At 31.5% G+C, this 14,803-nt stretch overlaps 1 protein-coding gene and 1 pseudogene across 4 annotated transcripts in view; one reads left to right on the top strand and one right to left on the bottom strand.

The window, feature by feature from the left end:
• Window positions 1-14,803, bottom strand: part of DPYD (dihydropyrimidine dehydrogenase) — a 791,077-nt gene that overhangs the window by 682,336 nt on the left and 93,938 nt on the right. For 3 of the 4 annotated variants that reach the window (XM_038541239.1, XM_038541240.1, XM_038541241.1), the window contains exon 3: window positions 1,011-1,093. In XM_038541239.1, coding sequence (XP_038397167.1) covers window positions 1,011-1,093 — 83 coding nt within the window. Of the gene's footprint in view, window positions 1-1,010; window positions 1,094-14,803 lie in introns of those variants that run through there. The other variant, XM_038541242.1, reaches the window with a different exon arrangement.
• On the top strand, window positions 9,082-9,177 carry LOC119872457 (annotated as a pseudogene).

Below are 14,803 nucleotides of genomic sequence, written 5' to 3'. Positions count from 1 at the left end.
CTGCTTGCATGGTAAAAGGAAGCTTACTAAATGAGAGCAGCTTCTAAACTAAAGTATATGGTAACTGTGTGCTAGCAATAACAAAATTGTACACAACCTATCCTTGTAGAAAGCCTCATAGGTTTATACTTTCTCTTATTTTATATTATTTTCAGCCTTAAGGTCCTAAAAAGAAAAAAGAACCTGATAGGAGGAGCTATATTTTAAGAATCAATTGTAGTTTCATAGGCTAAATAGAGGTAAAGACACTATTTCTGTACAAATATATTAGAAATTATCCCACTGGAATGTTCAGCTCAGAACTTTAAAGATTAATCGCATTTGTTGTTTTCTAGATCTAAGGATGATGAGTTTTATTCCTCACATTTTTAATGTCTAGTAAAAGAAAGATTTAAAGACTGCTTCCTAAAAGTTATTAAAAAGGTTTCAAGTCTGGGGAGATTTCAGAGAAATATTTAGAAATAGTAACGGTAAAAAAGTGAAAAAAGAAAAAAAAACCATCAGGCTCGTTATATTTGAAAAAAGTTAATCCATATGTTTTATAAAAGTGTGAAAATGTAAATCAGTTTAAAAACACTATGATATAATCCTATAAAAATCTAATAGAATATGAAATTTTAAGTACCTCTTTTTAAATTAAATATTAATTAGGAGAAAATACTACTCAGTTTAACCACCATTGTACTGTTTATTTTTTTATATTCAGGCAGAATTTAGATGAACAATATTTCCATTCAATCACACAGTTTAGTATAAATATAAAACAAGACACCCCTTAAGCATTTTAAGTAACAAATTAAACATTTACATTTTTTACTGTGCACTGAGGCTTAACATTTATGCAGCTTCAAAACCAAAGTACAGCCTCAAGGGAAGTCTCTCCACTGACAAATTAATACCTTAGAGAACAGAGCTGAATGGTGGCAATGAACTCATTTGTTCCCCCAATAATGAAGAATGACTTTTTCTTTACCACATCTGTGACTGTTGCTATGGTGACCCAGACTTACCTCATTGCTTCTCGGAGAGCTCCTCGCTCACCAAGAGTCGTGTGCTTGATGTCATCAAAATTATTCTCCAGCTTCTCGCATTTCTGCAACATATTAGAAAAACACATTAATCCTCCAACATCCTGAGATAAAATTATATCTATGCAATTATGTAAAAATATAATTGATTATATTGATTATGGACTCATGAAAAATATGCACACCACTTTAATTGGGTAGGATTCATTAAAATTGACAGTGAATTCAACAGTAACAAAATAAAAATGTCTTATGATACAGCTATCACAGAAGTCTTTTATCAATTTTTTCAAAATGGGGTAAATAGAATAAATTAATTTATATAAAATTAGTACAACTTCAAGAGCTCTGAGGTTTAAAAATCAGTTCTCTAAAATAATCTCAAATATATAAAAACCAATTTAAATTCAAAAGACAAAGTCAATAAAGTAAGTTTGAAATCATAAAAATATGTATAGGATAAATAATTACTTCTAAAAAAATTAGTAATTACTGACATGGAAAGATACAGCCTAGGTATAATTTAAAAGTTCCAACATTTTGGAATCAAAATTTTCAAATAAGATCTTTAAAAAACAATTGTATATGTGATGTTTATAAGTATATATATACAGATGTTTTAAAAAGGAGAATATATTTTATATATAGATATGTTTAAAAATAAATAACTTCAGTTCTTAAAATTAAGTGATGTATCAGATTCTAAGCATTTCTAACAGTTTTTATTTTTTTTTAACTACACTTTTAACTATATTTTCATATGTAAAACTAACTCGATCTTACAAGGCCCTAATAAGTTTTGAGAACATAATGTAGTATAGAATTAAATTTTAAACTAAAAATGTATCCATGAATCTTTTGGAATATTAGATTTTATATAGAATTTAGGGGTATTTAAGGGTGCCTTAAGTCTGTCTTAAGCTCAGGTCATGATCCCAGAGTCCTGGGATGGATACCCACATCTAGATCCCTGCTCAGTGGGGAGTTTGCTTCTCCCTCTCCCTTTGTTCCTCCCACTTGTGCTCTCTTTCAAATAAAATCTTAAAAAAAAAAGAAAAGAAAAAGAATTTAGGGGTATTTAGGTAATAAAATAGATTTACCTTTTAGCTAATTAAATAACAAAAAATAAATTTAAAACTTTAAATATGAATGTGTTCCTTCCATTTTAAATTATAACTAAGAAGGGATTTTAGAAAATTGCAGGATTTAGATTAATATTTTCCAATGTATAAGAATTGATTTAAAACCTATTGAGATACATATACTACTTTTTCTCTTGATATTTTTAATCAGCCAAGTTAGGGGAAAGATCCTTTCTAACACATAGTTACATGCTTTTATAGTGAAAGTCTATAAAATTACCAAATATATCTAAAATAATTTGAATTCTGAATAACAGTCCTATTTTGGATATATAAACTACAAATATCCTCTCCCGCTCTATGTCTTGTCTTTTCACTTCTTTAGTAGTGTTTTTTCATGAAGAAAATTATTTTGAATGAGGTCCAATTTACTATTACTTAAATTTATGGTTAATAGTTATTGTCTTTTGCGATCTCTTTAAGAAATCTTTGACTTCTTTAAGGTTATGAATATATTTTCCTATATTATTTTACATTTCACATGTAGATGTTCAAAACTCTGGGATTAGTATTTGTATGTGATGTGAGGTAGGAAATCACACTGTATAGGTAATCAATTAAGTCAATACTAATTATTGAAGGGGCCATCATTTCGCCACTGTTATTAATCTTGTTCATAAAGTAAATCACAGTATATATGTAGTCTGCTTTCTGGAGTCCATTATGAACCACTACTCAATTTCCTATACTTAGGCCAGTTTCATACTATTTTAATTATTCATACCTACAATAAATAAAGAACTCCTACAAATAAATATGAGACAAATGGCTCAATAAAAAATAAAGCAATGGACTTATATAAATACTATATAAAAGAGAATATCCAAAATTGCTAATTAAAAGCAAACAAATATGCTCAACATCACTAATCATGAGAAAGATGCAAATTTAAACAATGGGATTATCATTACACATTGAAAATGACTAAATATAGATCATACAAAGTTTTTTTTAGTATAAAAAGCAACTGAAGCACTGCCAATGGAACTGTAAATTGTTACCATTTTGTAAAGCTTTTTGAAGTACTTTCAAAAGCTGAACTCATGCTTAGGAATATACCCAGAACAAATTTATAAATGTTCACCTAAATTCATGTACAAAAATGTTAGTAATAACATTATTCAAGATAGCCAAAACTAGAAACAAATGTACATCAAGATGTAATATATAAATATATAAATATCATTATATACTAATACAATGGTAAACTATATAGCAATAAGAATGAACAATTTAAGCTACATGGAGTGACATGAATACATTTTACATATATAATATTGAACAAAAGATGGGACATTCAAAAGAAAATGAACACACAACAAAATTATTTCACTTATATATAGTTCAAAAATAGGCAAAGCTGCAATAAGTGAACCAAAATGAAAAAATTTCATTTATATGAGGATAAAAAGAATAGATATTTCTGAATAAATTAAATAAAAGAAGCATATGGCTCGTGCATTGAAAAGCACAAAACATCAAGAAAAAAATTAAGGACAAAAATAAATGGAAAGATATCCCATGTTCATGGATTAGAAGACTTAATATTAATTATTAAAATGGTGTTACTCCCTAAATTGATCTAAAGATTCAAAGTAATTCCTGTCAAAATCCCAGCTGACATATTTTTGCAGATTTTGACAAGCTGATCTTAAGATTAATACAAAAACACAAGGGACCAGAACAGCCAGAACATTCTTAAAACAAACTGCAAAGTTGAAGGACTCATGGTTCCTGACTTTAAAACTGACACTAAAATTAAAGTAACCAAGACATTGTTGTACTGGTGTAAGAATGAAAATGTAGGGCAACATACATCCACATAAATATTTGTATATAAATGTTCATAGCAGCATTATTTATAACAGACAAAAAAAAAAGGAAAAAATCCAATATAATGATAAATGTAGTATACTGATAAAATATTTTTTGCCACTCAAAAAGGGAAGTTCTGATACATGCTACAACATAAATGAGCTTTAAAAATATTATGCTAAGTAAAAAAAATGTTATGCTAAGTGAAAAAGCCAAATACAAGAGACCGCATTGTGTAACTCAATTTCTGTAAAATGTCCACTATAGGCACATCCACAGAGATAGTAAGGAAATTAGTGGTTGCCGAAGACTGAAGAGTGTGGGAATGAGTGCTAATGGTAATGAGGTTTCTTTTGGGGGAGATAAAAGTGTTCTGGAAGAAGTGGTGCTAGATGCACAACTCTGTGAATATACTAAAAACTACTGACTTATACACTTTAAGAGTGAACTTTATGGTATGCAAATATATCTCAACAAAGCAATAGTTTTAAAAATAGGTAAAACTAATCAAGACAGTGACTACAAGAGACACAAAGGGTCTTCTATGGCTCTGTTCAATTCATTTTGTGAAAATTCATGGAACTGAGTACTTAATCTATTTTTCCACATTTAATTATAATGCAATAAAAATTTTAGAAGAGAGCTTGAATTCTGGTTAGGAAAACACAATGCAATCACATATCATTACAATTAAAATTTAAAAATGTATATAAAGAAGCTAAAACTATCTGACAGTAAATATTAGCTATCAGTTAATAAGCATAAAATAACATTTTATTATTTATTAAAATTCTGTATGAAAGATCTAATTCCTGTAAAAAGTCAAACTTATCCTTATTGAAATGAAATAGTATTTCAGGTTACCACAGAATGTTGAATAAACAAGGGCACTTCTTTAAACTTACAGTTTTTGATATTTTCCAAAATTTCAAACATGGGTTTGTATTTCTTTTGACTTTAAAATAATTCATAAGTAAATGAAATTTTTCAAGTTTTTGGAAATATCTGTACATTTTACCTTGAATATGATGCTTTTTTTTTTTTTAATTTATTCATGATAGTCACAGAAAGAGAGAGAGAGGCAGAGACACAGGCAGAGGGAGAAGCAGGCTCCATGCACCGGGAGCCCGACGTGGGACTCGATCCCGGGTCTCCAGGATCGCGCCCTGGGCCAAAGGCAGGCGCCAAACCGCTGCGCCACCCAGGGATCCCGAATATGATGCTTTCTTAATGTAATGCAATACAAGAAGTGCTATCAATAGAAGAAATTTAATGTAAAACAGGACCTTTTTAATATATCTTAATTTTTCCTATTAAATCTGCACTTTTTAAAATTTTTCCTCCTCTAATTTTGCCAGTGAGTTCAAGAAAGTTTTCATATTTTAAATTATCTAGAAAGTTTCTAATCATCAGTTAGTTTTCTTTACTTTTGCACACCCAACAAAAAAGTATAAAAATGTATACAAAGTAATAAAGAAATAAAGTCCTTGAAAAAAAATAAAAAGAAATAAGTCATGTGATAAATTCATTTACATCCATTTGCTACATGCAACTACAACAGAGCTTAATGTTAACAACTGCTACTTAAATAATGCCTTTTGGAGTAAATGAATACCTAAAAAGACTGAAACACAACTACTAGGTATGTGACATTTGGAAGATACTATTTTTAACCTTCATAAAATTAAAATTAATAATATATGATTAGTATCTATCCATCATTCTAAATACATATCACAATGCAATTTTTAAAGTTGTATAATATTCCAGTGCTGTTATTTATTTAGTCAATTTCTTTTTAATTTAGTTTGCTAATATTATAAACATAGGACAGGAATAGATGGCTAAAAATTAATTAAAACTTTCAAAAGTATTTTAGAAAGGAAAATAAATGTTCATTGACTGAAATTATTCCCATGTAACTCAAATTGTTTTCACCTAAAATGCATTCTAAGTATGTGACTATTGTATTCTATGGTAGACTTAGTACTCAAATTCAAGTTTTCTGATTCTAATTTCATTCATTTCCCCCACCCATTTAACCATTAATAGAAAACGATATATATTATCTCTTTGGTCATATAATCATACTTACTTTCCTCTGCAACTAGTTTGTCAAAAATCAACCCGATGCCATCAATTAGGATGAAATGCTGCTAAGAGACATGTTTAAATCTTAAAGTGGAAGGTTTGATAACCTTTTTTTCCCAAAATTTAGAAAACAGCACCTATCTTTATTTGATTTTTCCACAAATAATTTATAAATCACATATGGAAATAGATACTTCTATTTAATTGCTATGGGCATATTTGTAATAAATCTCTAATTTTAAATATATACACATATACACACACATATATTTATACATATGTTTTTGTTTAATGGAATTGTTTCACAGAAATAAATCTGTCCCTTGACAGGATATTTTGTTTTGCATGGTTGAAAAGCTTCTAAACTTTGCATTTACCAACAGGGAGTAACAAAATCAAACACTAGATCTGAATCTCTTTATTTAAAAACAAATGTTCTGGGGATCCCTGGATGGCGCAGCGGTTTAGCGCCTGCCTTTGGTCCAGGGCACGATCCTGGAGACCCAGGGTCGAATCCCACGTCGAGCTCCCGGTGCATGGAGCCTGCTTCTCCCTCTGCCTGTGTCTCTTCCTCTCTCTCTCTCTCTCTCTGTGTGACTGTCATAAATAAATAAAAAAATTTAAAAAAAAGAACTTTAAAAACAAATGTTCTGAATTGGGATAATGTCTTTAAGACTCACAATACTATAGGAAATGTGAAATTAAATTGTTAAAACCAAAGGAAGGGTATGTTAATTGCACTACTATAATTAAGAGAGAATTTTAGATCTCAGTTTAGTCATTTAAAGTTACTCCCTAGACTAGAGCAATAATGCTCATGGCAAAAGAAAGTCACAGATAACAAATATTTAAGGCAGCCCACTACAACAGTGTAACAGTAGCTAAGAATCAAAAGCAAACACAGAATAAGTCCACAAGAGCCTCTTGTCATCCCAATATCTGTCTGAAGTCCCCTGGGAAAAGCTGTGTAATGAATGCAGTAAACAAACATTTTTAAAAAGAAGCTTTTATTATTTCTTATAATTTATAAATCCTTCCCCCAAAAATCAATGTTTATCTGATTAATTTTTGGAAAGGGTCATTTTACAGTAAAATCCATGTGTAGACCACCTTTAAAAAACAGAATTCTTAAGGAAACTTCACTTTTTCAGATTTATATTTTTAAAAATACATGTTTTTGGAATCTCACACAGATTTCAACAATGTTATATAATAAATGCATTTGACTCCTTTTCTATGTAGTGAATTAAGAATATAAAGAAAAAATATATACTTTTTGTTTGTTTTGTTTTGGCCCTGAAACCTTCAGACCTGACTCTTCTTCAAGTAACTTTAAACTTATCTTGGCCAACACAGTTGCAGAAGAACAAGCTCATGAAAGACATTAAAAAAGAAACAAAATTATTGGATTTTGAGTTCTTAAAGGCTCATTCCTAGCATAAAACAGAGTTGAAAGACTATTTGACTATTTAGCTTTTCTGGCTACAGGGATAGGAGATGAATATATTCTCCTGAAGGTAGAAGAAAGAGGAAAGTCAAACAGAGAGGCCTGAAGTGGCCCCACTAAGCTCTCTGTGGCTCCAGGACTTAAGGACAAGTTCTCAGAGTGCAAAGAGGGTATTCCAGAGCATATAGGTATTTCTTCATTTTATTCATAAAAAGGCTTAACTTCAGCAGTGATTTTATCTGGAAGTGGTTAAAATTACATATCTTGCCATAAGGTGGAATGGGAACCCAAAGCGAGTATCATGTTCACTAAAAGAAAAGGAAAAAAGGCTCCATGTTTCACACTCCATGAGTCTGTCAAAGCTTATTGTGCCCAACAGAATGAAAAAGGGAAAGAAAAGAAAAGAAAAAAAAAGAGAAAAAGAAAAGAAAAGAAAAAGGAAAAGGAAAAGGAAAAACCTAGTAAGCATCTAATGGTCTGATACCTTCACCAAAAATATTCTGTATGCTGAAATGGAAATCAAATCCAATATTTTTTTCAAGAATAATATTTCAAAGGAGAGATACATGAGTTTAATTCTAATTCAGACAAATGTTATTCCTTTATCATAATGAGAAAAACATCTCAAGCAGGTAATACCTTTATCTGTTCATTCTAATCATAAATAAAATTAAGCATCAGATAAATCTATTGGGTAAGAGGCAAACAGCCTTATAGTATATCAATAACATTTCCCTAACACGAGGGACAGCTATAAGTAAAGGGGTTCCAATGTTGTATCAAAGTCTATTCTAGGCCTAGTTCACAGGAGTACACATCTGAAAAAAATTATAAACCTATTTTTATGCAACTGATACCTTAATATGTTGTTCATTCTAAAGGATTCTATAATGTAGTGTAGGACTATTCCAGAAGACAATTTCAGGCATAAGAAAGACAGAGGGGACTTATTTCCAGGTTACAAAAAAATTCCAAACAACTCCAAAAAATTACCTTGTTCATGGTGATTACTTGCATTTCCTATGTTTTAGGTGCCTAATAATTTCCTTTGAACAAGATAATTGCAAACCACCACAGCAGAAGCAAGGTGATGCATGTATTTTACAGAAAAGAAAGAAGGGAAAGCCAAAGGGTAAATTAAAGGGAAAAGGGAATACAATACAATAATGAGTAAAAAAAAAACTACTCCTCAGATTAGCAAGTGCAAGAACAAGAAAAATAAGTGATTAGTAATAAAAGATGGGAACAAGAAAGCAGGCTTACTAGCCTACAACTAGGCTAGTTGTTCCCACAAGCAAGTGGGAACACACAGCAAAAATGAAAAAAAAATGAAAAGACATAAAAGGTACTGGATTTAGTGCTGACCAGAATGCACTATCATATCAGCAACCATGGTAATATTTATAGTTTTCTATTGGCATATCGAGCTGAACTACAGGAAACTAGCCAACACTGAGGACTTTCTCTCTGTTAGTCACCTTCTAGGAGCTTTGCCCATTTTATCTTTACAACAACATAGTTACCCATACTTTATAGATGAGGAAACAGGCACAGAGAGATTAAGATAACTTACTCAATTGGAACGATACAGAGAAGATTAGCATGGCCCCTGCGCAAGGATGACACGCAAATTCGTGAAGTGTTCCATATTTAAAAAAAAAAAAAAAAAGATAACTTACTCAAGATCATACAGCTAGTAAGGGATATAAAGGTTTGAACGCAACTAGTCTGTCCTCAGAGCCAGAATCAAATCCCTTAGAGAGTGCTTCAAAAAAGTAAACTGAATAAAATGAATATAATAAAGTTCTGAACATATCCTCTCCTAGATGTTGGTTGTTAAATGTAGATTCTGGACTGGATGTATAATAATACTTTACTAGTAAAATGGGGCCTAAGTTCTTAAAGAATTCTGTCTTAATTCTGTCTAGACATGCTATACTTTATAATGTAGAAAAATAAGGAATCCAATATACACATGTTTAGGCCAAATTAATACCCATAAATATTTTTCATGCAACAGTTTTTATTTGAGTCTGTGACACCACTGTGACAAATATAATGAGCAATTAAATCCCCAAGTGCTCAGATTTTGGCAGCAATTAAAGCAGAAACTAGAAACTAAGCATCAAAAAAGAACTGGTTTTGGTGGCCTTTTGCCAAATGAATTCCCTTGGGTTGAAGGAAGGTCTAGAGTTTCAACTGTGATAGATTTTATAGTGTTTTATATCTCATCTGTGTTAAGAATTGTATAAAAGTATAATAAAGCAAACAAATAGAATTATCAATAGCAACAGGGGAGTAAAATAATATATAAGGAGATCTCTGAATGCTAAAAAATTTAAAAAGATTACTGAGCTATCTTTGTTTAAACTATACCAAACAATAACAAATTCAACCAAATATCTACTGGTTCATATGCTAGATGGAGCTGGAAATAATAAAAAAAGTTAGCAAATTAGGTTATTAAATTTAAAAAATCATATTTTCATTTGACTTAATTTCTATGGGACTGCCTTTACTTTATAAAATAATCACAATAACTAAAACTAAACAGGTTGGATCTAAAATTTATATACTAACCAAGGTTTTAAAAATTAAAACACCAAGTTTAATACATGAAGAAACTTCTATATTATTAAGGTCACAGAGAGTTGATGGCATAGCTACTGAAATGGAAGTCCTGGAATTACTAAATCATAAAAAGCTCAAAGCTAATTTCAATTTAGAATAAATTCTTGCAAATTGTACTATATGTTAGGCATCATACTAAGCACCAGGAATATAATAGTAAATAAGTACCCCCAAATTGATCAAAATCTAGGGAGAATAAAAAGAAGAGACAGGAATTAATTCTCTTTGGAGCAGACATGTCTGTAAGTTTATTATTTCCGAACATCTTTTTGAAACGAGTCAAATTTTTCTAGATTAAAAAAAAAAAAAAAAAAAGACTAAGGTAGTAAAACTGGCTCCAGCTTCATACTTCAGTGTCATTGCATGCCTACTGTTACTTGTCCTCAGGCAGGATACTTAACTGAGTTTATTCTAAGTGAAATATACTTACTTCTAGGGCTGTAGGGACATCTTTATGCCCCCATTCAGCAAGAATAGGTTACAGAAGAGGAGACCTTCCACCCTCAGCAACCTAAAAGATTTAAGGGTCAAAGCTGTTTGGGGTGGGGATAAATCAGGAGAAAAAGAACAAAGGCCAGACTGTGCTGCAGCTCATAGTCTCCAGGCAGAATTTGTGAGGTACAGAGATTTTAACACAACATACAGTTCCCTCCAGGACTTCCTTAATGTTTTACCACCAGAGCTTTGCTCTAGTTAGTGTTACTTCACTCTGGCAACTGTAAACATCACTCCCACCTCACCCCCTGCCCCAGTGATATATGTTAACAGTCATACTTCAAACATATGGCCCGTTAATATTCTGAAGGCTTTCAGGACTCATGTTTTACTAGACAATTGTAAAGGATCTTATCCTAACATAGTAGCTAGCCTTGCTTCCAAATTCCTTGTGATTTACATTGTCCCTAACCCCCACTAACTAAAAAGTATATGATCAGTCACTCCTCACAATCTCAGTGCAGCTCTTTCTGCCCATGGGTCCTACTGCCACACTATAGTAAAAGCACTTTTTTGCACAGGGGGTTAAAAATAATGAGATAATATATGTTAATCACTTAGTACATTGAATAGAAGCTTTTAAATAAGTGATAGAAGACCAGGAAAAGAATAAAGAGGAGGAAAGGGAGGAACATCCATGACCCACCATAATACTAAGGGATCAGATTTTACAAAGTGAGGTAGAAAAATGTGCATTTTTCATGCTTTTCAGGCAATTCTTCTGAATAATAAAATAAAATAAATACAGTCCTATAAAAATATTTTTGACTTTTTGGTTATAAGATACCTATGAGAATATAATAAAAATCATGATCCTTTCTTCTTAAAAAATTAAATATTCTCACACACACACACACACACACCCATATGCTGTATATAATTTTAGTCAGTCATTGGATCCCCTGAAACCTATCTATGGCCCTAAGTCTCTGCTTACCAAATTTTAGTATCAGGAAATATGATTTTGCAATGAAACTAGATGACACAAAAACAAAAGTTACAAATATAATTAGTTGTCTAAGTATCTTGAGTAGCAACATTGAGTGGCAAATTCCTGTTAGTGTCTGATAATGACACTTCAGTGCAAACTTTCGAACTTATACAGAATATAATGCAAAAGTCAAATCTGTTGCCAAAGTAGAAATAAAAGGTAGGCATCACTTATTCATTCAATTATTTACTTAGAATCTAGTAGGTGCTGGATACTATGCTAGTCACTGGAGATACCAAGGTTAAAAACAAGTAAGCAAACAAACAAACCCTATTCATTTTCAAAAAACACAATTTCAATTCAATAAGGTAATTTTTATCAGGCATGTATGTTCCATGTCAAGTGGGCGAATCATTGCTACATATTAATCACGCATTAATAATCATTACAAATCTCAGATGGTTGGAGGCCTGCAGCATACTATATTTTGAAGGACCCACAGGGAATTTTTACCAGGGAGAGCACAAGTCTTATGGAAGCAACTATAAACACATTTTAAAATCTGAAGACTTTCGGGGCAGCCTGGGTGGCTCAGCAGTTTAGCTCCGCCTTCAGTCCAGGGCATGATCCTGGAGACCTGGGATGGAGTCCCACATGGGGCTCCCTGCATGGAGCCTGTTTCTCTCTCTGCCTGTGTCTCTGCCTCTGTGTCTCTCATGAATAAATAAATAAAATCTTTAAAAAAATAAAATCTGAAGAATTTAAATAGCATACCCCAGCTTACCACTGAAACTCTAAGGTGATTTGACATTGATCAATTTAATGGTTTTCTTTAAACAGTAAGGTAAATCAAAAAAAAGATAATACCAGTGTTTCTATGTAGTTAGAAATTCCTAAGATCTAAATTAAAGTGAAGAATGAGAGAATTAGGTGAACTCATTCTTCCAGTAAAATGTTGTATTTTCAATTTGGCACTCACCAAAACTAGGCCCACTGACGTTGTTTATAAGTAAGAAATAATGATTATATTTAGATCTTTAAAAATTCTAGATGAGCATTCTAATACCAATACATAATTTCCAGTTCTAATCAAGAGATTCATATTTCAATAGCTAATTACTTTTCCCTTCGGTATGTCTTAACTAGTCTAATCCTTTCAGGGAACATTAAGACATAATCATATTTAGCTAATGTCATTTCACTAATGGTGGCCAGCTTACAATGAGGCTCTGTCTAGGAGAATCTTCTTGAGTCACAATGAAATGGAATACAATATACTAGGAGAGGTAGTAGCTGTGGGGGAAATCTGTTTTTAAAGAAATCTGTTTTTAAGTTCTGCTTTGCAATTAAATTGCCTATGTGTTTTTAGGAAAATGCTTAACATCTCGATCTGCAAATATTCCCTCGTGGAATAAGATATCAATGAAGATAATAAAAGCAATGATATCCACTTGCGAGGATAAATTAAAAGAGATCATGTAAGTGAAAATCTATTCTAAACAAGAAATACATTTATAAATGGATAGAATCAATCTCATTTCCAAGTTCATAGTCTAAATCAAAGTTGTATTTACTTTGAAATATGTTAAAATTTCAACTTTCATTCATAGTAAGATTTAAGTAATCTTTTAGTACTTTCCTAAGGTAAGCAAAAATTGAAACAGTTGTGCTGCAAAATCCTATCTATTGATCATTAATTCTTTTATCTAGGAAGGTTAACAAAATTTGAGATTCAGGATTTATTTTAATTACCACACAGTTCTTTACACAATTCACACTTATGTTTTGATTGAGTCTCATATGGTTTACAGGATAATGTTTCAATTATTTGAAACAGGTTTCAATCAAATGAAACAATATTCTTTCAACAAATATTGTGGAGTAACTGTGTGCCAAACACTGCCAATCTCAAATCACACAAATCACACCTCAGTATTTGCTTTTTGGAAGATATTATTATTTACTTATACACTTAATCTTGAGAAGGGGGATACTTTTAAAGAGCAATTTTAAATAATGAAAATCTACTATTTCAATGAGGGAAAGTTTGCTCACCCTCAAGTTCTTTATGATCCAAACAATCTCATTTCCTACCAGGCTTCCTATGCTTAATTTGCCTTAGTCACAGCCTCCATGTGGCTCCTTATACACAAAACTACCCATTCTCCCCAGGGCTTTTACACTTGCTGCTCCCTCTGCCTAAAATGATCCCCCTCTCCAATTCACATGGCTTACTCTCTCATCTCCTTCATGTCTCTGTTTAAATGTCACTTCTTTAGAAACATTTTCCCTAACCACTGTCTAAAAATTAACCTACCCTCACTCTGCCCCTTTGTCCTACTTTATTATTCTTCATAACATTTTTTATATTTGACATATTACAGTATATTTGAAATACTAACTATAAGTTCTATGAAAGCAAGAGGTGCTTGGTTTTTAATTTACTACTGCAATTCCACATGGTAGTTAACCATTAAAAGTTTTTTGAATGGATGTTCTAGGAACCTCTACATACATTTAGACATACATGAATCAAATGCTAACTTCAATTAAAAGTGCAAAGTGAAGTCAGTGAAGGCAGCTAATTATCTTTCCTCCAAGAAACATTCCACTGTAGCCTTATCTTGATGACTACATCATGGTCCAATTTTGGTTCTTCAGTCTTACAAACTAACAAAGTTAATTTTGTCAGTTCCTGACAATGAGTCTTGCCTTTCCTGTTCTGTCCCACACTAACCAAGCTAACAGAAAATAATGTATAAAACTGGAGTGCAAATGCACTCAATTATTACGTGAAAGTGTTACAAGGACCAGGCTATCATAATAACATGATCAGTGAAATTCTACTTTTAGGAAATGTAGTATGGAATGACAAGTAAAAATCAAAAGTTGCTTAGTGAGCATAAATTTTAATCAAAAGTAATCAGAAACTTTTAAAAAGCTTTACTTCAAAAAGACTGCATAGAGTATTATTGCTTTCCACAAAGGGATCCATAGCAGTGATAATATTTGGCTTAAATAGACACTGTCTTTAAGATTTATTTATTTATTGCCTTTGTTAAGATTTATAACTCATTTTTTCTATCATTCTAGAGTTAAGCCCTCCTAATGAAAATATTGGTAGACTTAACCCTAAACAAATATAGATCTGCCACTGAATTTAACTCTTTAAGATAATTTTTCCTATATATAACCCTAAACAAATATAGATCTGCCACTGAAT

This window comes from Canis lupus, chromosome 6 (genome assembly GCF_011100685.1).
Source record: "Canis lupus familiaris isolate Mischka breed German Shepherd chromosome 6, alternate assembly UU_Cfam_GSD_1.0, whole genome shotgun sequence".
NCBI lineage: Eukaryota > Metazoa > Chordata > Mammalia > Carnivora > Canidae > Canis > Canis lupus.
The sequence above is the reverse complement of the archived record's forward strand: the minus strand, read 5'-3'. Positions and strand labels throughout refer to the sequence as shown.